This window comes from Primulina huaijiensis, chromosome 3, assembly GCF_012295235.1.
Source record: "Primulina huaijiensis isolate GDHJ02 chromosome 3, ASM1229523v2, whole genome shotgun sequence".
NCBI lineage: Eukaryota > Viridiplantae > Streptophyta > Magnoliopsida > Lamiales > Gesneriaceae > Primulina > Primulina huaijiensis.
Window position 1 is genome coordinate 513,710 of NC_133308.1, and position 22,935 is coordinate 536,644.

The window sequence follows — 22,935 nt, forward strand, 5'->3', positions numbered from 1 at the left end:
CATTCGTCGAAGACATAATACTGTACGACAGTTGATCTCTAATGGAGTTATATCCTTGGCATTATTTGATGATTGTGATCAGTTACAATGGCCAATGGACATTCTTATGAATGAAAGATCATGTCTCTTCATTTGAAAAACATTAAATATTTGATTTATTGAAAATCAAAAACACTTTTTGAACATTACATCATTTTGCATCTTCTTCTTCTTCCTTCTTCAACAAGAGAGAGTTCCTTCATTTTTTTGTGATAGAACTTGAATATTTGAGCTCATTATTCAAGTGTTGTAGTTGTATCTTGGGAGAAGATTGACACAAACTCTAGCACATTGTGAGGGCAAATTCTTCTTAATGAGAAAGTGTTCAATAGTTGCCTCTACAAAACCATTTTCATTGTTTTGTTCTTGCTTTCCTCTCATATTTGAATACCCCAAACAACATAAATGTCAGGACGAGACAAAACTAAATAAATGGATCCGAGATGCGAATTCGAAATTGGTTCGCAATCTATTGAGATAGCTAAAAAAAGTCACCTCTCTAGGCTTGTTCTTAACGGATGTGTGTAAGTTGAAAACTTGAGAGGTATATTATATTATGCGTGGGAAAAAAAGATGAAAATAACAAAGAAATAACATCACTACACATTAATTTGGGCCTTCACAGTCCATTAATAGGCCCATTGGGCCAAAAATCTTTCAACCGTGATTGGTTAATTGGCCGCCCCGGCCTTTTCCTCTCGCGCTCTACTGGCTTCGCATTTCGATTTTCGATCCCCCATGTCTTTAAAATTTCTCCGATCATTATCATTTTTCAATTTATTACTCTACTCAACCACACCAATCGCTGAATCAGATCTTCTCTTGCAAGGTAAGATACAATCAATTACGTTCTTTTATCCCGTTGTAATCATGCCAATGTTCGCATCTTTAACGGATTTTTAAAATCAATTTCAAATCTTTTGATCCACACTGCGGCAGAAGATGATCTATATTTTAATTTTTTTTGAACCAGCAATGCGGTGTATAAGGTGTTGTTAGATCTGTGACGAAGTATCTGTAAACTTTAGTATTGGCTTCTGCCATTTATGACATCTGTCAGTTTTTGTTCGTTTTCAGTGCTGATTTTGACCGTTAGTGATGTTGTTTCGCGTCTTACTTAATGAAAATGTGAGGAGAATCTTTTTGCTTCCCCAAGATGACTGCATTTGGTTTTGGTTGGATAAATTATTTGAAATTTGAGCTTGAACTTGCCATAATTGAACCCAACTATTAAATTGCTGGACCCGTGAAAGGCACAGCATTTTAGTTAGTGAGACGTGTTTGCTGCAGATCCTTGTTTTTATTGCCAATCATTAGTCCTCCTAGTTGATTTTTTGATATGCTCACACTTCCTTTATCTTAGTTATATACTTACGTGCTAACTTAGAATGATTGGGAACTTCCTTTTTTAGCCTGCATCTTTCCCTTTCTTTATATTATTTCCTTTCTAGTGCTATATCATGTATTAATTGTCAGTGGCTTCCCTTTTCTTTTATTTTCTTGTATGATTAACTGTATGTTTTTAATTATACATTCAGGTAAAATCACTTTGTAAAAATTTCAAATGAAGAGTTAGTAAGATATAAAGATTGTTGTAATTTGAAATGGAGGAAGAAGCTAGATTCAATGAAGAAATTGACGAGAACAACTACAAAACAGAAAAAGAAGGCACTGATTGGGGTAATAATATTGGAATTTCTCATGCTGCAGACACAGAAACATGTAGTGATAAATCGGATGATGTGAGCAGTGATATAGTCTTAGAAGGAGCTGATGTGGTAGACGATGATTTTTTTGAGCATGTTTCGCTAAAAGATTCTGTTGAAAATGAAGAGGATGTAAATCAGTCTTTGAGTCCTAATAAGTTGAGACATTCGTCTGCTGAAAGCGATAATATATTTGATTTTTCTTTTGCACATGGTCGATCAACCGGAATTGATTCACCTCAAGGTGCAGAGGTTCGTAATAATAATTATTTTTCTAGCACTGGGCCAGACAGAGATTCAGATTTTGACATGGAGGCATCACCTTCTGCTAGTGTTGATTCTGCGATGCATTTGCATGGGGATTTTGGATACTCTCCGGTGGAATCGCCTCAAAATCCGAAGATTAAACATGTTATACCTAATGTGTCTTCAGAGCTTTTGCATTTAGTAGATTCAGCTATAATGGGGAAACCAGAAAGCTTGGAAAAGCTGAAGAATGTTGTCAGTGGTCTTGAGAGTTTTGGAGGTGATGATGAGGCTGTCGCTATTTCTTACTTGGTTGTTGATTCACTTCTAGCCACAATGGGAGGTGTTGAGTCTTTTGAAGAGGATCAAGATGATAATCCACCCAGTGTGATGCTGAACTCTAGGGCTGCGATTGTGGCTGGTGGGATAATTCCATGGCTCCCTGACACTGGGGATTTCCAGGGTCTCATGTCTCCCAGGACTCGGATGGTGAGGGGACTACTTGCTATTTTGCGTGCTTGCACTAGGAACAGAGCGATGTGCTCTGTTGCTGGATTATTGGGAGTCCTACTTCATTCAGCTGAGAGGATTTTTGAGCAGGATGTTGGTTCGACAGAGAAAATGAAATGGGATGGAACTCCTCTCTGCTACTGCATTCAATACTTAGCTGGGCATTCTCTTAGCCCAAGTGATCTGCATAAGTGGCTACATGTCATTACAAGAACGCTCACCACAGCGTGGGCTGTTTGCTTGTTGCGTTCTCTAGAGAAGGCCATGAGTGGAAAAGAGGTCAGAGGTCCAACAAGCACTTTTGAGTTTGATGGTGAAAGCTCTGGCTTGCTAGGGCCAGGAGAGAGTAGATGGCCTTTTACAAATGGATATGCTTTTGCCACTTGGATCTATATTGAGTCATTTGCGGACAATATAAGCACAGCAACTACTGCTGCTGCAATTGCAATGGCTGCAGCTGCCACTTCAGGGAAATCCTCTCCTATGTCAGCTGCTGCAGCTGCCAGTGCATTAGCTGGAGAGGGAACAGCTCACATGCCTCGGTTGTTCAGTTTCTTATCCACTGATAATCAAGGGATGGAAGCATATTTTCATGCACAATTTCTGGTCGTTGAATGTGGAAGTGGGAAGGGGAGGAAAGCGTCTCTTCATTTTACTCACGCATTCAAGCCACAGTGTTGGTACTTTGTTGGCCTGGAACATACATGCAAGCAGGGGCTCCTTGGAAAGTCTGAAAGTGAAATGAGATTGTACATAGATGACTCCTTATATGAAAGTCGCCCTTTCGATTTCCCAAGAATTTCTAAACCACTTTCATTTTGCTGCATTGGGACTAATCCTCCACCAACTATGGCTGGTCTACAACGTCGTCGACGCCAATGCCCTTTGTTTGCTGAAATGGGGCCTGTATATATCTTCAAGGAACCCATTGGGTCAGAAAAGATGGCACGTCTGGCTTATAGAGGAGGGGATGTGCTGCCTTCTTTTGGAAGTGGTGCTGGATCTCCATGGCTGGCAACAAATGACCATGTAACAAATTTGGCTCGGCACAGTGCACTTCTTGATGCTGAAATTGCTGGCTCCGTTCATCTTCTGTATCATCCTAATTTGCTTAATGGGCGTTACTGTCCAGATGCTTCTCCTTATGGTGCTGCAGGTATCAAGAACTCCCATTTTTGAATAACTGTAATATATTATCAATATGATAAAATAACTATTTGCGGTTGATTATTGTCCCTTTATTTCTAACGGAGGGGTTTTATTTTTTCCTCTGATTTGTGGAATATATGAAATCAGCGTAAGTAAAATATTCTAGAATGTTCACTTCCCCACTCTTCTGGGGGCACGGAGTTGTTTCTATTTAGCGTATTTAACATATTTCTTTCCTTGGTTAACTCTTACCCTGCTCTCTAATCATTTAAACTTTGACCACAATGAATTGCTATTTTTCTGGTCATTTAAACTCTCTCTGGAATGCTATAGAGTTTTTGGTGGATTAACATTCTTTGTTAACATATTATATTTGATTTATGCATGCACTAAATAACTGCACAATCTAGCTTTGTTGGATACACTCTTTCTTATCTTTTCTGCATTAAGTGAAGACTGCGGTAAGGATCCTCTTTTTGATAAGTAGTGGTTTGATGCATTTCAGGCATGCTTCGAAGGCCTGCAGAGGTTCTTGGTCAAGTGCATGTTGCTACAAGAATGCGTCCTATTGAATCTCTGTGGGCCTTGGCTCATGGAGGTCCCATATCCTTGCTTCCAATTGCGGTGAGCAGTGTGCATGAGAATAGCCTTGAACCACAGCGAAGTGACCTTTCTCTGTCATTAGCAACAACTTCTCTTGCTGCTCCTATATTCCGAATAATGTCTTTGGCGATCAGGCACCCAGGAAACAATGAAGAGTTATGTCTCCGAAGAGGCCCTGAAATATTGTCCAGAATCTTAAATTATCTGTTGCAAACTTTATCTTCTATCGATGTTGCCAAGCATGATGGAGTTAGTGATGAGGAACTCGTTGCCGCTATTGTCTCTTTTTGTCAATCTCAGAAGTTCAACCAAATGCTTAAGGTCCAGCTTTTCAGTAACCTGCTACTTGATCTGAAAATTTGGAGTCTATGCAGCTATGGACTGCAAAAGAAGCTTTTGTCTTCACTTGCAGATATGGTTTTCACCGAGGCATCTGTGATGCGAGATGCTAATGCTATTCAGATGCTCCTAGATGGTTGCAGGCGATGCTATTGGACTGTTCGCGAATGCGATTCTGTTGACACATTTTCTATGAACGAGGATACTCGGCTTGTTGGTGAAGTGAATGCTTTAGTTGATGAACTTCTAGTGGTTGTTGAACTTTTAGTCATGGCTGCTCCTCCATCCTTGGCTGCAGAAGATATCCGTTGTTTACTCGGTTTCATTGTTGACTGTCCACAACCAAATCAGGTAAATCTCGTTAGTAATTGAATATTTCTTTCCTTGATTGATTGAGTGGCTTGGGGGTCTTTTTTTAATTATTTTGCATAATAATTTCTTAACTGTCATATGATCTATATTCATCACAAGTTCAACTGGCTATATTTTTGTTATCATTTAGAACAAAAAAACCCCAGATTTGAGTAAATTTCTGTTGATACTTACGGGGTTCTTGTGTACTAAAAGTGTACCTATGTTTGCTTCTTGTGCTCAAATTAAACATGAAGGAATCTTGGATAAATTTTATTCCTGTTGCTTGCTTTCATAATCCGATCTCAATATCAGCATGCCTCACAGTGTGTAAAGGAGAACAAATGTATTCCCTTGCTCACCGGAGAAAAACATATCTGAATTATAATTTATTTTTCATCAACTATCACCCCAACCATGTTTACCCTCAGCTATCAATGGATACTGTCAAGGAACCTAAGAGTTTAACCATTTGAGGTGGCAAGTTAATTTGAGTTGTTGACTTCTAATTTTATCCTTCAGAAGGCCATACTTTGTTAGGAAATTGAAGCTTCATTTTTTGGGTTGCCACTCAGAGTTTTCTCTTACTCGATTCTTTTTAGAAAAAAAAAATTGTTTAACTGTTAGTTGATGTCAGTTGCTTGTTATTTCTTATGATTATTCAACAAGCATATTCTGAATTGTGATTACAATTTATATAGTTTTGGAGAAACTTGACATATTAGGTTATACCCGTGCTTTCATGCCCGATCATAAATGCATATATCAGAGAGCTGCCTTCGCTTTTGACAATTCTTTGTCGCTATTGTTTTCTCGGACTTGATTGTGTTTGCAGCGTTGCAAAAATCAATGTAAGCTGTTGTACCTTGGAAAGTCGTGAGTTTTAAAATGGACACGGTGGGAAAATGCTTGAAAATCTCCTCTGTGTTTCTATGTCACTTATATTTTCAGAAACTTGTGTATATCATATGAAATTGAGAGAAAAATATGGTGAATTAATTCATTGAAATCAGACATATTTTAGCATGTTCACCATACTTCTACACATTTCTTTGTTTTCTTTTGGAGATTAGGGGAGGGGGATTTATGGGTCTCGAACCTGAGACCTATCCTAATTTTTGGACAAAGGTGCCACTTGGCCTTGAGGTCCGTGGCACTTCTACACATTCCAAGTTTTTGAATACTTGAGTTCTGTCATCATCTATACACCCAATAATGATTCAGTGTTTGGTTTTCTCACTCTAAAGTGCTGAAAGCATGTCTGATTATCTTATGTGGCATAATCTGCCATTGTTCCCTCCTTCCAGGTTGCCAGGGTGCTACATCTGATGTACAGGTTGGTGGTTCAGCCAAATACATCCAGGGCTCAAACTTTTGCTGAGGCCTTTATATCATTTGGTGGCATTGAAACACTTCTTGTACTGCTGCAGCGGGAAGCAAAAGCTGGAGACCATGCTGCTGCAGAGTATTCAAACAAGCAGGGCGAGTCATTGTCATCCTCCAAAACAGATACAAATACAAGGGAGGGTATTTCTGAAAATAGTGAGCATGGTTATGCAGGATACATGGAGCAAAAAGATTCAACTTTACATGAAAATGCTTCTGAACTCGAGTGTTTTAGTGGTCCTGCGGTATCTAATATTGAAAGGATGTCATCTATCTCTGAAAATCCTTTCACCAAAAACTTGGGTGGTATAAGTTTTTCAATAAGCGCTGAAAATGCGAGGAATAATGTGTATAATGATGACAAAAGTGATGGTATAGTTGTAGGAATAATCAACCTCATAGGAGCTTTGGTGATAGCAGGACATTTGAAATTTGATGCACCTGCTCCCCCAAATGTGTCTAAAAACATTGCTGGCTTACTTGAGGGAGGAGGTACCATGTTTAATGATAAGGTTTCTCTCCTTCTTTTTGGTCTACAAATGGCTTTCCAAGCGGCTCCACACCGACTTATGACTAACAGTGCGTACACAGCATTATTGGCTGCTTCGGTATGCCATTTTAATATCCAACTTGCTGCTGCAATGCCATTTTTGTATGTGAAAAGAATTGAGTGCTTATCTTCTGAACACATGGTGGACAACTATGGGCCTTGGTCAAATCTGTTTGTCTTTCCACTTTGGTGTGGGTAGGATGGACGGTTTTAGTTTACCGCGACACTGTCCTTTTCTCTGTGTGTTCTGTATCTGTATAAGTAGTGGAAACCTGCCTCTGTTAACTCATTTTTGCTTTTACTTCTATGTATGCTACGAATGTGGTTTCTGACATAAGATTTGCCTTGCAAAATTTGAGATGTGGTCCCTGCAGGATTGAGATGGTGCAGCAGTTTATTGTACGTCAAATTCAGAATCAGAAGATTCTTGCAGTATTTTTTGTCCATATTTTCGTTAACTTTCCATCTCTTCTAGAAACGGGTCTCTATCAGAATAAAGTGCTCTTTGATCAATTCCATTTACTGGTATTACTATGATGACCAATTAATTAGTTGGTTCAACCATTGGTCAATGACTGTTACCTTTTTGAGGTGCATTATTGTGATGGACGATGTCATCACAAATAAAAGTAATGGGAATAGCTTATTATGTTCACAGATATAAGAACCTAGTTTTTTTCATTTTTTATGCATCACTCTGTAATGACTAGCGTGCGTAAAAATTTCTTCTTTCAAATTCCAAGGGCCTCTCGTCTATTTTGCATTATGATTTGCTAGTTTATAACGTTGCATTGAATCTGAATTATTCTCAATGAAATGTATATGGACCTATCAAAAGAGGGTATTGAATTCCTCAAACTGAAAGATGTCCTACTTTTGGGAAAAGCTTTTACATTCAAGTCGTTGCTTAATTTGAGTTCCTGAGATGCCTATTTTTTTTTAATAATTTCAGATAAACGCATCTTCAAACGATGATGGACTAAACTTCCATGATTCAGGTCATTGCTTTGAGCACTTTCAGCTTTTGCTGGTTCTTCTTCGTTCTCTTCCATATGCATCAACAGCATTTCAAAGTCAAGCACTACAGGTACTTAGTTTGTGGCACACACAAATTGTATTATATTAGTTCCATGCGTTTAATTTTGTTTACTTTTTTACTCATATGTTCTTGGTCTTTTGGTGTGCTCTTGATGTTGGGATTGTAATTTGGTTAATCACGTACATGTAGCATGATCAAATGCTTGCTTGATTACATTCAGCTTTGTCACTAATTTTAATTTGTGTAACGAAAGAGTAAGCATGTTACTGATCTAATGTTCTCATACATTCTCCCACTGTTTGTAATAGTTAATTTTCACTTGACTTTCCAATATTGGAGGAAGTTTGCTTACTTATTTTTTTATGTTCATGATGGAATCACAACATTCCAGTATATCTTGTCTAAGCAATATATTGCAAATATCTTCTTTGAGTTTTTATTCTTTTTATTTGATTTTAGGATCTATTGATATTGTCTTGCGGTCATCCAGAAAACAGAAGTAACCTGACAAAAATGGATGAATGGCCTGAGTGGATTTTGGAGATTCTCATATCCAATCATGAGGTGTAATCGTCAAGCCTTGTAGTGCTTCACATGATTATTTTATCGAGACATCTTTGTCAATTTTATAATTTCCTCGCACTTTTCACCTCCTATTGTGCAGCAAGGCTCAAGTAAAAGTACAAATACATCTGAGTTGAAAGATGTAGAAGACTTTATTCACAACTTCTTGATTATTATGTTGGAGCACTCAATGCGTCAGAAGGATGGATGGAAGGTTTATGTTCTTTGGCCTTTTCTTTTTATTTTATATTTATTGTTACCCTTGCTGCCAACTTTTGTTAGACATTCAAAAAGACTGAAGAATTTTCTTTAATAGAATGTTGAGCAATAGAGAGTAAACTGAATTGGTGTTGAACTGGAAGGAATTGTTTTTATAATTTATTATTTGACATAATTTTTTCTCCAATTCTATTACTTTATTTCGAGTGCATTCTTTTTCTTCAATTACTTAATCATCCTCGTCCACACCTATCAACCCCTTGTGGTGCTTTGTCGCAAGCAATTGCAGCAAAGATTCTCCATTTGCAGATGCCCCTGCTTGTGGTGGAATTTCTGTCAGGCTGTTATGGGTGTGGCCGTGGTTGGTGTAAGACGATGTGGAAGGTAAGGGAAGAAGAAGAAGAAAAAAGAAAAATAAAGGTAAAAATTAAAATGAAAAAAGAAAAAGAAATGAAATGGGAGGAGTGTGTTGGTGAGTGGATAATATATTTGAGACTGTTTGAATTCGTCTACTGTGAAATTATGCTGTAGATATGCATATATGGAATGAAAAATAGAACTTGGTGACAAAAATTGTAATTAAAAATTGAAAAGAAATCCCGCCTTTTGGATTTTCTGACCCAAACTCTATGCAGTTGGCCTGTCTATAACAATTTCTACTATTTGTTTCTGTTTTGATTGAAATTTTAGTTTTTTTCTCATCCATCCTAAACTTCCAAGTGTCGTTATCTGTTTTGTCATTGTTGTGACAGGATATTGAAGCTACAATTCATTGTGCAGAATGGCTGTCTATGGTGGGTGGTTGTGGTACTGGTGATCTAAGGATTAGGTATTGCAACTTAAGACTTGACATTTGGACTCAAGTTTTATAGGATAAGAGATGAATAGCGGGGTTGCTGTATTTTATGATTGAATATTTCAGCACTAACTTGAATCATGTTTAGCTTTTCTTGAAAAATCACAGTAATTGAGGAATCTATTAACAAGTTGGTTCAAATACTTGTTCTTCAAATATGCCGATAAAATTGGATCAGATATGATTTACTTGTGCATTTCACAGAGAACTTTGACGCTCTGATAGGCCATGCTTCTCTCTCTCTCTCTCTCTCTCTCTCTCTCTCTCTCTCTCTCTCTCTCTCTCTCGGTTTCTTTTCCAATATTATTCCAGCTTATAGTAACACGTGTTTGTTAGACGGGAGGAATCATTGCCAATTTTCAAAAGGAGGCTTTTGGGTAGCTTGCTAGACTTTGCTGCTAGGGAATTGCAGGATCAGGTGATCTGTAAATCTTTTTTATGGAAAGTTCTTTTCTATTTATTTATGTACAATCATATTAATTTATTTCTCCTTTTCACTCACTGGAGTTTAGTTGTGACACTATGATAACAAAATGTCTTTCTTTCCCTCCCAGTGATGGCAACATCCAGCCTTACCATTTTAAATAGATGTGACTTTCCTACCCTTATATTATTCTAGATCATGGTGATGGAATTTCACTTTACTGAGTGAATCCAGGCTTTCGTAGCAATGTATCGAATAATTTATGCGTACTCTTTAAAAAATGTGCTGTCAACTGTCTACAGGTGGAGACGATTTTAAAATTGACTCGTGCATTTCTAAAAATTTGGAATTTACGTACCCAACTCCTCAGTACCCTACTAAACTACATTTTTAAGTATCAGTGATATATTTTTGTACATGAATAACTGTCTTCTTATGTCAAAACTCTTGAATGAACTTTGCAATGTGACCTTATGGGTGATGACCTAACTGGTTATATTTAGCCCTCAAGTGTGTCATCTGGTTATATTTACCCCTCAAGTGTGTCATCTTCCATGTCTATGCCTCTTCTTCCCTTCTTGAACAAAGAGCTTCACTATCTCTCCCTCCCTTGCCAGTAAGATAGGATGTAATTCTCAGCGTTTACTGAAGCTGGTATTCATATGCCTCTTAGAACCAAAGAAGCAGTCTCTTTTTTTACTTGGATGCAGAGGTTTTTTATTTATGACTTTTTGTTGAATATTGTACACTATTGTCTGTTTCTGTTCACCATCGACACAATGCCTTTGACCTCTGTTCTTAACCACGCTCTTCTTTCTTATCTTTCACGTTCCTTACTTGGTTGGGAGGGAGGGATTTTCTTTTATGGTTTTTAAATTATTCATATTTTTCTTCTTATTCTACTATAATGTCAATGTCGTAGCCCCTTTGTTGCTGCAGACTCAAGTTATTGCTGCTGCAGCTGCTGGAGTGGCAGCTGAGGGGTTGTCGCCTAGAAATGCTAAGATGGAAGCAGAGAATGCTGCTCAACTTTCTGTGGCTTTGGTTGAGAATGCAATTGTGATTTTGATGCTTGTTGAAGATCATTTACGGCTACAAAGCAAACTTTATTGTGCTTCATGTTTTCCAACTACTTATGCGTCCCCACTTTCAAATGTTAATCCTGTGGGCAACCAGGCTTCAAGTACAGCGAATGGAGACACTCTAGATCATGTATCTAATCGTAATTTTTCATCTAATGATGCAGGAGGCCTCTCTCTTGATGTATGTTTGCTGCTATATGATCATGACACAACATGCATATCTGACCCACAATGAAATAACTGAAGCATATGCACTTGCTGCTGGCTTTTTATTTCCTTGTTACTTTATGTCTGTTTTTTTTCCTTTAGCATATTTAATATATTCTTGTTTCTTATCATCTGTTGTCAGCCTGAAGTGAAAAACATTAGTATATCAAATGTTATACCCAAGTTTGATGGATGTTTTTCACCATGTATATTGTTTGCGCGTGAGATCTTATATCATTTTCCATTGCAGTGTGTCTGTTGTTCCTTTTGATAACCATGTATCCTGTATGCGTTTTATGTCATCTGCCACTGTATTGGTCATAGAAGATCTTAATTTTGTATGGCATAAAGTTGTCTCTTCAATTCAATTTTGACACACCGCTGTCTTAACCTGAAAACTGAATTTATCTTGGTTTGAGTAGGTTCTTGCTTCAATGGCTGATGCTAATGGACAAATTTCTACCGCAGTTATGGAACGACTTGCTGCCGCAGCGGCTGCAGAACCTTATGAATCAGTTTCCTGTGCATTTGTGTCATATGGAAGTTGTTTTGTGGATTTGGCAGAAGGATGGAAATATAGAAGTCAATTATGGTATGGTGTTGGTCTTCCTTTGAAGACCTCAGGGGGTGGTGGAGGTGGCAGTGGATGGGAATCTTGGACAACTGCTTTAGAGAAGGACAGTGATGGAAACTGGATTGAACTTCCATTGATAAACAAGTCAGTTACCATGCTTCAAGCTTTGCTATTGGATGATTCTGGACTCGGTGGTGGTCTTGGTATTGGTGGAGGATCTGGTACTGGGATGGGAGGAATGTCAGTGCTTTATCAGCTTTTAGATAGTGACCAACTATTCCTATGTATGTTGCGGATGGTGCTTGTCTCACTGAGGGAGGATGATACCGGTGAAGACAATGTGCTCATGAGGCATTTAGACAGGTCACCAAAGGGTGTTGGTCGTCAAACTAGCAGTGCTACATCTTTTGATTCGAATTCTAGATTATCAACTAGAAAACCACGATCTTCTCTGCTTTGGAGGTATTATCTATATTACCCATTCCAATCAATTCGAATATATTATTTTTCTTCCCATTTCTTAACCATTGATACATTCATTGTGGGAGGTGTATTATTTGTACCAATACAAACCCAGCCGTGGCAATGAATTTTCTTCATATTTTTTAATCCACTGATGGTTATACTTGTTTCTTCACAAAAATCTTAGCTTCACATCCATGGGACCTGCCAAACATTTTGATGTTCACTTCCCATCTGATCTCACATAAGGAACTTTTGTCGATTTGACAGCATGTTTTCAGATTCCATGTCAATAATCTTCTTCATAGCCTTCTGAATCATCGTTTCATACTTTCATATACTTTGCTATGCATTTCATCTTTCCTGGACTAAAGCTTTATGAGAAGGATGGTAACTGTCCCATGAGTAAGATGTAATAGTGCTCCACTCAACTGGGAAAATTGTTTGAATCTTTTCTTTGTATATTTGAACTAAGAAACTAACACGGGTTCAATGTACAGCATATTGTCCCCTGTCCTGAACACGCCAATTTCTGAGTCAAAGAGGCAGCGAGTCTTGGTTGCATCATGTGTTTTATATTCTGAGGTCAGATTTATACTATCGTTAGGTTACTTATGTTTCCATTAACAGAATTATATATTCCTTGCACTGTATCGGTCCTGAATTATGAATTTGAGTGTAAATATATCGAGCTTGTGTTTGAACTCAACTCTGAAAAAACTGAGCTTGAGCTCAAAATGTAAGAGCTTGAGCTCAACTTATGATTTTAAATTGTATACAAAATTGATTAATGAACATGTTTGCAAGCACAGATAACAAGTTTGACATGCGAGATTGAGATTGAGCTTCTAATTGTTCACGAGCTCGTGATTAAAATTGATTCTAATATGTGTATTCAATAATAATATTATGTATAACATTAAAAATATTCATTTTTATTTTAGACATATTAAAATATATTTTAAAGTTTGTTTTGCGCTTGCGAGCTCGTGAATAAATTGAGTTTGTCCTCGAAAAATCTTATACTCGATTGAGATCGAATCACTCCTGCTCAATGGGCTTGTTAATTAGCTCTTCTCACCTTACTCTCCTATTATGCATGAACCTATATAAGTTTCATGAACAACCACTATTATAACTACTTATGCTCTGTTTTATTCATGTTGCAGGTGTGGCATGCTATTGGGAAGGACCGAAATCCTCTGCGCAAGCATTACTTGGAGGCCATTTTACCTCCATTTGTTGCTGTTCTCAGAAGGTGGCGGCCACTTTTGGCTGGAATTCATGAACTTGCGACTTCAGATGGTATAAATCCCCTTGTTGTTGATGATCGTGCCTTGGCTGCAGATGCTTTGCCTGTTGAGGTTACTGAACCAATTTCCTTTGAACAAAGTTCTTTTATCCATATTTTATTGCATAGCAGTTTATCTCAAGAGATGAAGTTAGCTTCTTCTGTCCAAACAAATAAAACTGACTGATCCCAAATGAACCACCATGTTCCATGACATTTTCACCATACTTAGCCAAGTATTTTAGGTCACATTGAATAGATTACACTTCAATCATTTGGTTGAGAACATTTTGGCTCCACCATTAAGTTCAGTCATTTATTTATATTAAGAGCTTGGTATTTCTACACCTTATAATCTGCAACTCAAAATAGATTTTTTACACACTTATCTGGATGGCTACAATAAATATACTTTAGCTTAGCTATAGCAAGGGTCTCGCTTGAAGATAAGCCACTTGAGTCCAAATCCTTTATAAACCTGTCTTTCTAATCACAGACGCATGCCCACAAGCCATTAGAGATTTAGAATATCGAAGTTTTGACCCAACTCTTTTTACCCTAGCATGAACCTATGGTTTCAAAAGATAATACTATGTTGGAGGCACATTTTGTGTCCATATGGTTTAAATTAGTATGTTATTTCAAGAATCAATCATACTACATGCTCTAGTTCCTTTGTATTTTTTTCCTTTTTATGCTCTGATTAATATTGCGTTCTTCTTACTGTGGTATAAATAAAACTTAACTTGATATTTCTTAGGCTGCACTTGCTATGATATCTTCTAGCTGGGCTGCATCTTTTGCATCACCTCCTGCTGCTATGGCATTAGCCATAATTGCTGCTGGTGCTGCTGGAAGTGAAAACAATGCTCCTCCAACTACCTCACAGCTTCGACGCGACTCATCATTGCTTGAGCGAAAGACAACAAGATTGCACACATTTTCAAGCTTTCAAAAGCCTTTGGAGACACCAAACAAATTTTCAGTTGTTCCGAAGGACAAGACTGCCGCAAAAGCAGCTGCATTGGCAGCTGCAAGAGACCTTGAGCGTAATGCAAAGATTGGTTCAGGACGAGGTCTTAGTGCCGTGGCAATGGCCACATCAGCACAACGACGGTCTAGAACTGATATGAACCGCGTGAAGAGATGGAGTGTTTCGGAAGCAATGGGAACTGCCTGGGCAGAATGTTTGCAATCAGTTGATTCAAAATCTGTATATGCGAAGGATTTAAATGCCCTTTCCTATAAATATATTGCTGTCCTTGTGGGAAGTTTAGCTTTGGCTAGAAACATGCAAAGATCCGAAGTATTGCATTCTTTTATTGAAGGCCTATCAGTATCTTAAAGTTATAGACAACAAACACTTCAAACCTTTATTTGTGGTTTTCAGGTGGACAGGAGGTCGGCTGTTGATAAGATTGCTCAGCATCGCACATACACCGGCATACGTGAATGGCGCAAGCTGATTCACTGTTTGATAGAGATTAAATGTCTTTTTGGGCCTTTCAGTGATGATTTGTGCAATCCTCAGCGTGTGGGTTTCTTGTTACTAGAATTTATGTCTATCGCGTTTTCTGAGTCAACTATTTCTAACTGTTGGCCTGGGTGATATTAGGTATTCTGGAAGCTAGATTCCATGGAAAGTTCTTCAAGGATGAGGAGGATTTTACGAAGGAACTACCAGGGATCGGATCATTCTGGTGCTGCTGCAAATTATGGAGACTATATTGATCCGAGGCACGAAACACATAAAGTTGTAAGTCCATCTGAAGCATCTATCTTAGCTGCAGAAGCCATCTCAACCGAGGTAAGAAATGAGGAGGATGAGCATGATGCTTTCTATTTGGATGGTAGTCAAAATGGTGAATTTCCGAAGATGTCTGGATTGGGTGAGCAGCCGCTGACAATGTTAACAGAGTCTAGAGACCCTCCAGTGACTAATGACCTAGACTCGGCACCAGTCTCATCAGCTGTTGCTTCTGGTTATGTTCCTAGTGAGCATGATGAAAGAATTGTTCTTGAGCTCCCGTCTTCAATGGTCCGCGCTCTAAAGGTCCTAACAGGAACTTTTCAAGTAAGTTCTACATACCTTAATTTTAAATCCATAATTTATATTGCATTAAAATCCCAACCCATTTCCCTGGTACGAGAATGGCATATTAAATTTTTTTGGGTTGAAAGACTTGGGACTGATGTCTTGGCACTGCTGCAATCTGTTGTTGGAACCTGGAACAGTTTGTCACCTAAGGTTGTGTTTGGTTCGATGAATTTGAATTTAATGAAGGGATTCCAAATGCTTTTAACTGTGGAGATTTAAAATCCATTACATGATTATGACACAATTTTAAAAAATGGTAATGAAGGAATTTGAAATCCATAAAATTCCATGGGTTTTCGGACAATCATAATGGATTTAAATAATATGTTTGAAATTCTTTGATTTCAAACCAATCAATCCAAACACACTTAGAGTGTTGAGAAAAGGGCACCTGGAAGCAAGAGAAAAACATAGTAGGTACCTTTTGTTTTTAGCCCATTCATCTTTGGGTCACGAATCCTATTTTTCTTTTGGTATGGGCATTGATTTTTTGGTTCCAAAATTTGCGATTTGATTGTCAGTCATTGATATGTAGGAATTCCAAGTTTTTCATCTATCGGTTGTTCATTGCATTAGGTCGAGGCTTTGTGTTGAACCTGAGTTTCCCCTTTTAACTGTTTGTTCCCACACTGAAGATTCTGGTTTTTATCGCTAGTAAGTTCCGAACACCTGTGATACTTTTATGTCAGGGTAATGATAAATTTTTTAAACTGATGTATTTTGACAGATAACAAGTAGAAGAATTAACTTTTTGGTTGATCACATGGATAACGGTGCTGTGGATGACGTGTTGAACTGCAAAGGTTTGAATGAAGTTCAAGAAAAAGACCGAAGCTGGTTAATATCGTCACTTCACCAAATATATAGCAGAAGGTGATATCCTTGACACACCACTTTGACCTCCAAGCCTTTTCTCACTTTTTATTTAGCATTAAAATATAAAGTAGAATGGGATCTGTTACTACCCACACCAGTGGTCCTATTTTTGTGATCTATGTAATTTTTTCTCTCTTACTCTTTTGCCCTTGTAGCCTTTTCCCCCTTTTTAGGCTCAAGTATGTTTGGGGTTCTATGAAGAAAGAGGATACTCGTTATCCTGATTGAAGATTACAATTTCTTCTGCTCATTCTGTTGGCCATCTTATAACTTTTCTCAAACCTGATAGTCTCTTTGCTTTCTTGCTTGTGCTGACGTTACTTACTGCAGATGTTTCATACTGTTATAATTCTGTGAAATAAAATGCAAATAAAAATGCTTAGACACTAAAAGAATGGGCAATTTCTAACCTAATATATGCCTTGTCGAGTTTTTTATTCTCCACCAAAACACCTATTGAAGTCCATGAACATAAGAGCATAGTATCACAAGCAAGTGATTTTGATTTAAAAGTTCTCTCAGAGCTGTGTAATGTTGTCTCAACCCAGGTTAGTGTAAGAATATCTCTACAATGCTTTGGAATAAGATTTAGTAATCAAACAAAAAAATCACTTAAATAAGACCCCATCCCAAAGCTAACATCATACAGACTCAATTTAGACATCATCTAATAGGCTAAGCCCCTCTTAACATCTTGTTAAGCAAGTGCTGAACTAGTTTCTAAATCTCCGGTTATATCTGTCAATGATATTAATTTCATATTAGAATGTTTGCCTATGAAAATATTAACTATGAGAAAAGTCCTGGCATATAGTTGCAGCTTGTTTAAGAGCGGAAATGTTGTCTTAGAAAAGTTACTTCTGTCCAAGCATATCCTCGTCCAATCGATTGTTTTCTTATGTATTCTCCTGTTCACGAGTATGTTGGTTTGGCTCCCAATTGCGTAAGATGGTGCACATAAGCATATTTTTTCACCATGATATGTGAATTTTTGAATTTCTATTTCTGCAGATATCTTTTGAGAAGAAGTGCTTTGGAGTTATTCATGGTTGATCAGTCAAACTACTTTTTTGATTTTGGTGTAAGCACCTTCAAATTTTCTGTGATTGCAAAGATTTTCGAATTTTATGTCTAATAATCTTATTCTGTTGGGTTTTCATTTGAAGAGCACTGAGGGCCGACGAAATGCATATCGAGCTATCGTTCAAGCCCGTCCTCCTCATTTGAACAATATTTACCTTGCAACTCAGGTGTTGACCTTGTTATGCCTTGCTTTGCCTTTTTATAACAGAAGTTACTGTGCTCCTCTGAGCGGGAACTACCCTCTTCTTTTGGATTTTCACAAACTGCTGTGTTCTTTACTGCGATTATGCATACATATTTTTTATATTTAGTTGCAATGGAACAGACTCTTCCCACAAACATGGCATTGAATGAACACCTGGGTGTGAATGTTTTGATCTTTGATTTTAGTTATGTCTTGTAGTATTTCTATACTAATATTCTTTTCTCCTGTGCTCAAGAGACCTGAACAACTTTTAAAGCGAACTCAACTTATGGAACGTTGGGCTAGGTGGGAGGTCTGTTATAAATTAAGTCGTTCAGAATTTATTTGGTCTATTTCTTTGATTTTAACTTCGTGATTTACTTTAATAAGAGGCTGAATGGTATGTTTGTTTGCAGCTCAGCAACTTTGAATATCTAATGCAGCTCAATACATTGGCAGGGCGTAGTTATAATGACATTACACAGGTTGAGTGTCTGCTAGGAAATGCAGTTGTTTTATTTAATGGAGATCTTCTTATATAAATTTTAATGCTTAATTCCATATGTTTGTGCAGTATCCTGTATTCCCCTGGGTCCTTTCTGATTATAGCTCACCTAGTTTGGATCTTTCAAATCCTTCTTCTTATCGAGATCTCTCAAAGGTGATCTATAGTAGAATTTCCTTCAATTACTCATGTTTCTTTTTGTCATCTAATTCTTTTGTATATATTTGCAGCCCGTTGGTGCCCTGAATGAGGAGAGACTACAGAAATTCCAAGAGAGATACTCTATCATTCCAAAATTCCACTATGGATCACACTACTCCACAGCTGGAACAGTAAGTTCTCTCATTATAATGACTGCATAAGCCTCTCTTACCATTAACTGCTACAATTTGTTGTAGAAATCTATGGTTCTTCTGTAGCTTCTACCCATTATTGTATTTTCCGAAGGTCTTGGTTTAGTCCCATCCATTGCCTTTTTTGTCTTGATTAATAAAATTATTCTATTTAGAAATCGTATCTTTAGTTTGTTGCATCAGTATGTTTCACCTTCTTTTAAATAACCTGGTTTGCAAGCTTATACCCAATTTCTATGTAGCTAATTGCAATTTTCTGTCTATTTTCTCGAGCAGTTTTTTAATGACTGCAACACTTATTTTGGTTTTACCCATTCAGAATTCTATCATGATATGACCCAGACACAAAAGACATTTGTAACTCACTTATGAGAGTAAAGCCACTATCCTACTCTATGTGGAATAGTATGATCTAGCCTACAGAACTAATTTATTATTGCTATCATGTGTTGACTTTATTGGAAAATAATTAAACCATATATTTGGTCACGTTGGTATGATTGCTTGAGGTGGTCACAAAGAAGAGCACTCATATTATGGCATTTGAAGTTGCTACCCATTCACATCAATCTTATCTCTGTATACCTTGGTGATTTAAGTGCAACTTCATGAGTATGAATGCATTGATTTGCTACCCTATGTGTTTTATGTTTCAGGTGCTATATTATCTCACGAGAGTAGAACCTTTTACTACTCTATCTATTCAACTTCAAGGTGGCAAGTTTGATCATGCTGATAGAATGTTTTCAGACATAAATGCAACTTGGGATGGAGTTCTGGAAGACATGAGTGATGTAAAGGAACTGGTATGATTTCTTTTCGTTTTCTCTTTATTTTTCCTTACTACAGAAGTATTTGAATGTTCTACTTCTTTCTTTGATGTCCTCTGCTTCACATCTTGCAGAATGCATGTGCGCATATGGCTCTTCGAATTTAATATTGAGTTATTTATTTTCCTGGGTTTAGGTTCCCGAGCTATTCTATCTTCCAGAAATCCTAAGCAATGAAAACTCAATCGACTTTGGTACGACACAGCTAGGAGAAAAGCTTGGTATGCATTTAAATTGCTTGCTCGCAATACAGAAGTGGAGCTATATTTATGGATCTTTGATAGTTCTATTTTGCTTCCTCACATTTAAGGTCCAGTTCGGCTTCCTCAGTGGGCAGAAAACCCAGTTGATTTTATCCATAAACATCGGATGGCACTTGAGAGTGAGTATGTCTCAGCTCATGTGCATGAGTGGATCGATCTTATATTTGGGTGAGATATTTTCAAAATGTAGATTTATGTATGTATTCCTTCTAGTGTAAATAGATGAATGTTAATGTGTACAATTTCTGAATCTGGTTTCCACAATTCTAAATATTTAGGTATAAGCAACGTGGAAAAGAAGCTATCCAGGCTAATAATGTCTTCTTCTATATCACATATGAAGGAGCTGTAGATATTGATAAAATATCTGATCCAGTAAGTATGCTTTATATTTACTTTTGTTTCTTTAGTTTTAATTATGCATGTCATCTGGATTGCATTTATATGTATTCCATATTTTAAGGTACAACAGCGTTCCACCCAAGATCAGATTGCTTACTTTGGTCAAACCCCATCACAGCTTCTAACTGTACCTCATGTGAAAAGGATGGCACTGGCAGATGCCCTTCACATTCAGGTATTCCTAGTTTTTATGTTTTGCTTTTTTTTTGTTCTTTAGTTTTCTTTTTTAAATTAAATGGCCGGTATTGAAAACCACAAAATGTACAGGGGAATGGAGCTAAAGTGCTAAACTAAGACCTCCCACTCCCTCTCATGCAGCCATATATTGCTAGACTGTTTTTGTCTTACACTATTTATGTGGTGCCGTAATTTGGATTCAATTGCTATGGCGATGCGAATAAAATTGTCAGAAATATGAGTTAAGGTTGTTGAATTGTGTACCACCAATTCAACATCTAGGCATCTTTTATTAGTTTGATGATACTTCCTCTATTGGATCAACTAAAGACATGTGTTCGGATACGTGATCAATTTCCATTGTTTTTCTTGAGAAATAGAAGGGTTTCATATTCAGTACTCCCATTCTTATCATTTTTGTCTGAGTCACGTTCTTCTGAATCAGCACTTTTATGCAAATACATTTAATTTTCCTTTAGGTAACTTACAGTTAGAGTAGGATGCCAGACTTTCAATGCCTATAAAACTTTATTATGTTTACAACATGACAATCAGAATTATTGACACGTAGGTTTAACTTCAGCGCAACATTAAAGTCATTTACGGCTTATAAAAACTATATATGATTTTAGAAAGTATATTAATGTGAGTGGGAACTGTTTTTGATCCATGTATAGAACTGGATTAGTTTGAAACATGCCACAAAGGCATTATGATATCTGCTTGTGTTACAGACCATTTTCCGGAATCCTAGAGATGTTAAGCCATATGTTGTTCCCTATTCCGAACGCTGCAATCTGCCTGCTTCAGCCATTCGTGCTTCGTCCGACTCTCTTATAATTGTTGATACAAATGCCCCAGCTGCACATATAGCACAACATAAGTGGCAGCCGAATGCACCTGATGGCCACGGGACACCTTTCCTTTTTCACCATGGAAGGCCTGGTGGGGTTGCTGGTGGTGGAGCTTTTATGCGAATGTTCAAAGGCCCAACAACATCTGGATCAGAAGAGTTCCATTTCCCGCAAGCACTGGCATTTCCAACTTCTGGGATCCAAAGCTCTGGGATAGTTTCAATCACCTGTGATGGAGAAATTATCACTGGTGAGGATATATGCTTTCCGATTTAATTTTAAATCTGATGCCCCTTTTCCCAAGTTCAAGTCATATGAGTTGTGTAATAAACAAAGTTATTCTCTCTATCCAATGTATCAGAAGTAAACAGATGCTAGCTTATTTAACCTACTATGTCATGTATGATGTATCTTTCTGGTGGCTTTTAACTTGTGATATGGAATTTCAGATATGGCTGCTCTCCTTCCATTATCTATTTTTTTGGGCAGAAACTAAGTGTTGTTGATATAACTAGAAGATTCAATAGTCTGCGCTCGAGAGTGACTCACTCAGGAATGAGAGATTAAAAGATTCCATGTAGTTCAGTTATTAGTGGAATGCATATAAGATGGCATGCCTTCTTCACAATCATCCCATCAACAATTATAAGAGGATCACAATAATAAGATTTAATCCATGTTTCAAACTGTAAGCTATATTTGAATCTCCCATTTTCTCATCCACTTAAACGGGTTGAATAAGCGACCACCTTTCGCTTAAACAGGTTGAATAAGTGACCACCTTTAGCCGGTGTCAATGCTTTATATGTTTGGATGTCAAATACTTTTCTTTTTACACAAAAACTCACAATTGATTTGTTGCTGAAAAAATTAATCTTTCTTGGTTATTTCCGGGAGTGTTCATACTTCTGGTACAATAATCATTGGTGTCTGGACCCTGGAAAAATATGATTTGTGTGATAAGAAGTTGCTTTGCACAGTATATGACTTTTGTTTTTGTCTTCTTTATATATGAATTTTTATGTAAACTTCTCACTGCCACTTTAGATTCCAACTTACTGGAAATGATGGTTAATTTGTCATTAGTTTGTAATGACTTTACAATGTTGACCTTTTATTTTAGGGGGGCATGTAGATAACAGTGTGAGGCTGATATCAGCTGATGGAGCAAAAACTATTGAAATAGCCAGAGGGCATTGCGCTCCTGTGACTTGCTTAGATTTATCTTCTGATAGCAACTATCTTGTCACTGGATCTCGAGATGCAACAGTTCTACTCTGGAGAATACATCGAGCATCCAGTTCCCCTTCCAGTACATCACAAGAGCCTTTCACTAATCCAGGCACACCCAAATCCCCTGGCGTTCGTGTGGCTGCCAATAACTTAGCAGAAAATAGTAGGGGGCACCGTATTCAGGGTCCCATCCATGTCCTCAGGGGTCATCTAGGGGAAATAACATCTTGCAGTGTCAGTTCTGACCTTGGCATTGTAGCTTCATGCTCCAAATCATCGGATCTCTTGATTCATTCGATAAGACGAGGTCGGTTGGTTAGAAGACTAGTTGGTGTGGAAGCACATTCTGTCTGCATATCATCCGATGGAATCATAATTGCTTGGAATAGATATCTTTGTACTCTCAGAACTTTTACTCCTAATGGAAGTCTGATAGCTAAAAAGCAACTTCCGCTCCTGTCAAGCGTTAGTTGCATAGAG

The 22,935-nt window shown here is 37.6% G+C and overlaps 1 protein-coding gene across 1 annotated transcript in view; it reads left to right on the top strand.

The window, feature by feature from the left end:
* Positions 1–728: 728 nt before the first annotated feature.
* Positions 729–22,935, top strand: part of LOC140974610 (BEACH domain-containing protein C2-like) — a 24,091-nt gene continuing 1,884 nt past the window's right edge. The window contains exons 1-30 of the mRNA XM_073438167.1: positions 729–868; positions 1,578–3,657; positions 4,156–4,943; positions 6,251–6,937; positions 7,832–7,966; positions 8,378–8,482; positions 8,583–8,696; positions 9,454–9,530; positions 9,894–9,975; positions 10,921–11,244; positions 11,693–12,306; positions 12,807–12,891; positions 13,476–13,670; positions 14,358–14,903; positions 14,988–15,131; positions 15,213–15,671; positions 16,423–16,568; positions 17,583–17,652; positions 17,738–17,821; positions 18,095–18,151; positions 18,255–18,323; positions 18,413–18,499; positions 18,574–18,675; positions 19,353–19,502; positions 19,663–19,747; positions 19,837–19,957; positions 20,068–20,164; positions 20,253–20,366; positions 21,103–21,472; positions 22,346–22,929. Of these exons, the coding sequence (XP_073294268.1) occupies positions 1,644–3,657; positions 4,156–4,943; positions 6,251–6,937; positions 7,832–7,966; positions 8,378–8,482; positions 8,583–8,696; positions 9,454–9,530; positions 9,894–9,975; positions 10,921–11,244; positions 11,693–12,306; positions 12,807–12,891; positions 13,476–13,670; positions 14,358–14,903; positions 14,988–15,131; positions 15,213–15,671; positions 16,423–16,568; positions 17,583–17,652; positions 17,738–17,821; positions 18,095–18,151; positions 18,255–18,323; positions 18,413–18,499; positions 18,574–18,675; positions 19,353–19,502; positions 19,663–19,747; positions 19,837–19,957; positions 20,068–20,164; positions 20,253–20,366; positions 21,103–21,472; positions 22,346–22,929 (8,505 nt within the window). The 5' untranslated portion in view covers positions 729–868; positions 1,578–1,643. The remainder of the gene's footprint in view (positions 869–1,577; positions 3,658–4,155; positions 4,944–6,250; positions 6,938–7,831; positions 7,967–8,377; positions 8,483–8,582; positions 8,697–9,453; positions 9,531–9,893; positions 9,976–10,920; positions 11,245–11,692; positions 12,307–12,806; positions 12,892–13,475; positions 13,671–14,357; positions 14,904–14,987; positions 15,132–15,212; positions 15,672–16,422; positions 16,569–17,582; positions 17,653–17,737; positions 17,822–18,094; positions 18,152–18,254; positions 18,324–18,412; positions 18,500–18,573; positions 18,676–19,352; positions 19,503–19,662; positions 19,748–19,836; positions 19,958–20,067; positions 20,165–20,252; positions 20,367–21,102; positions 21,473–22,345; positions 22,930–22,935) is intronic.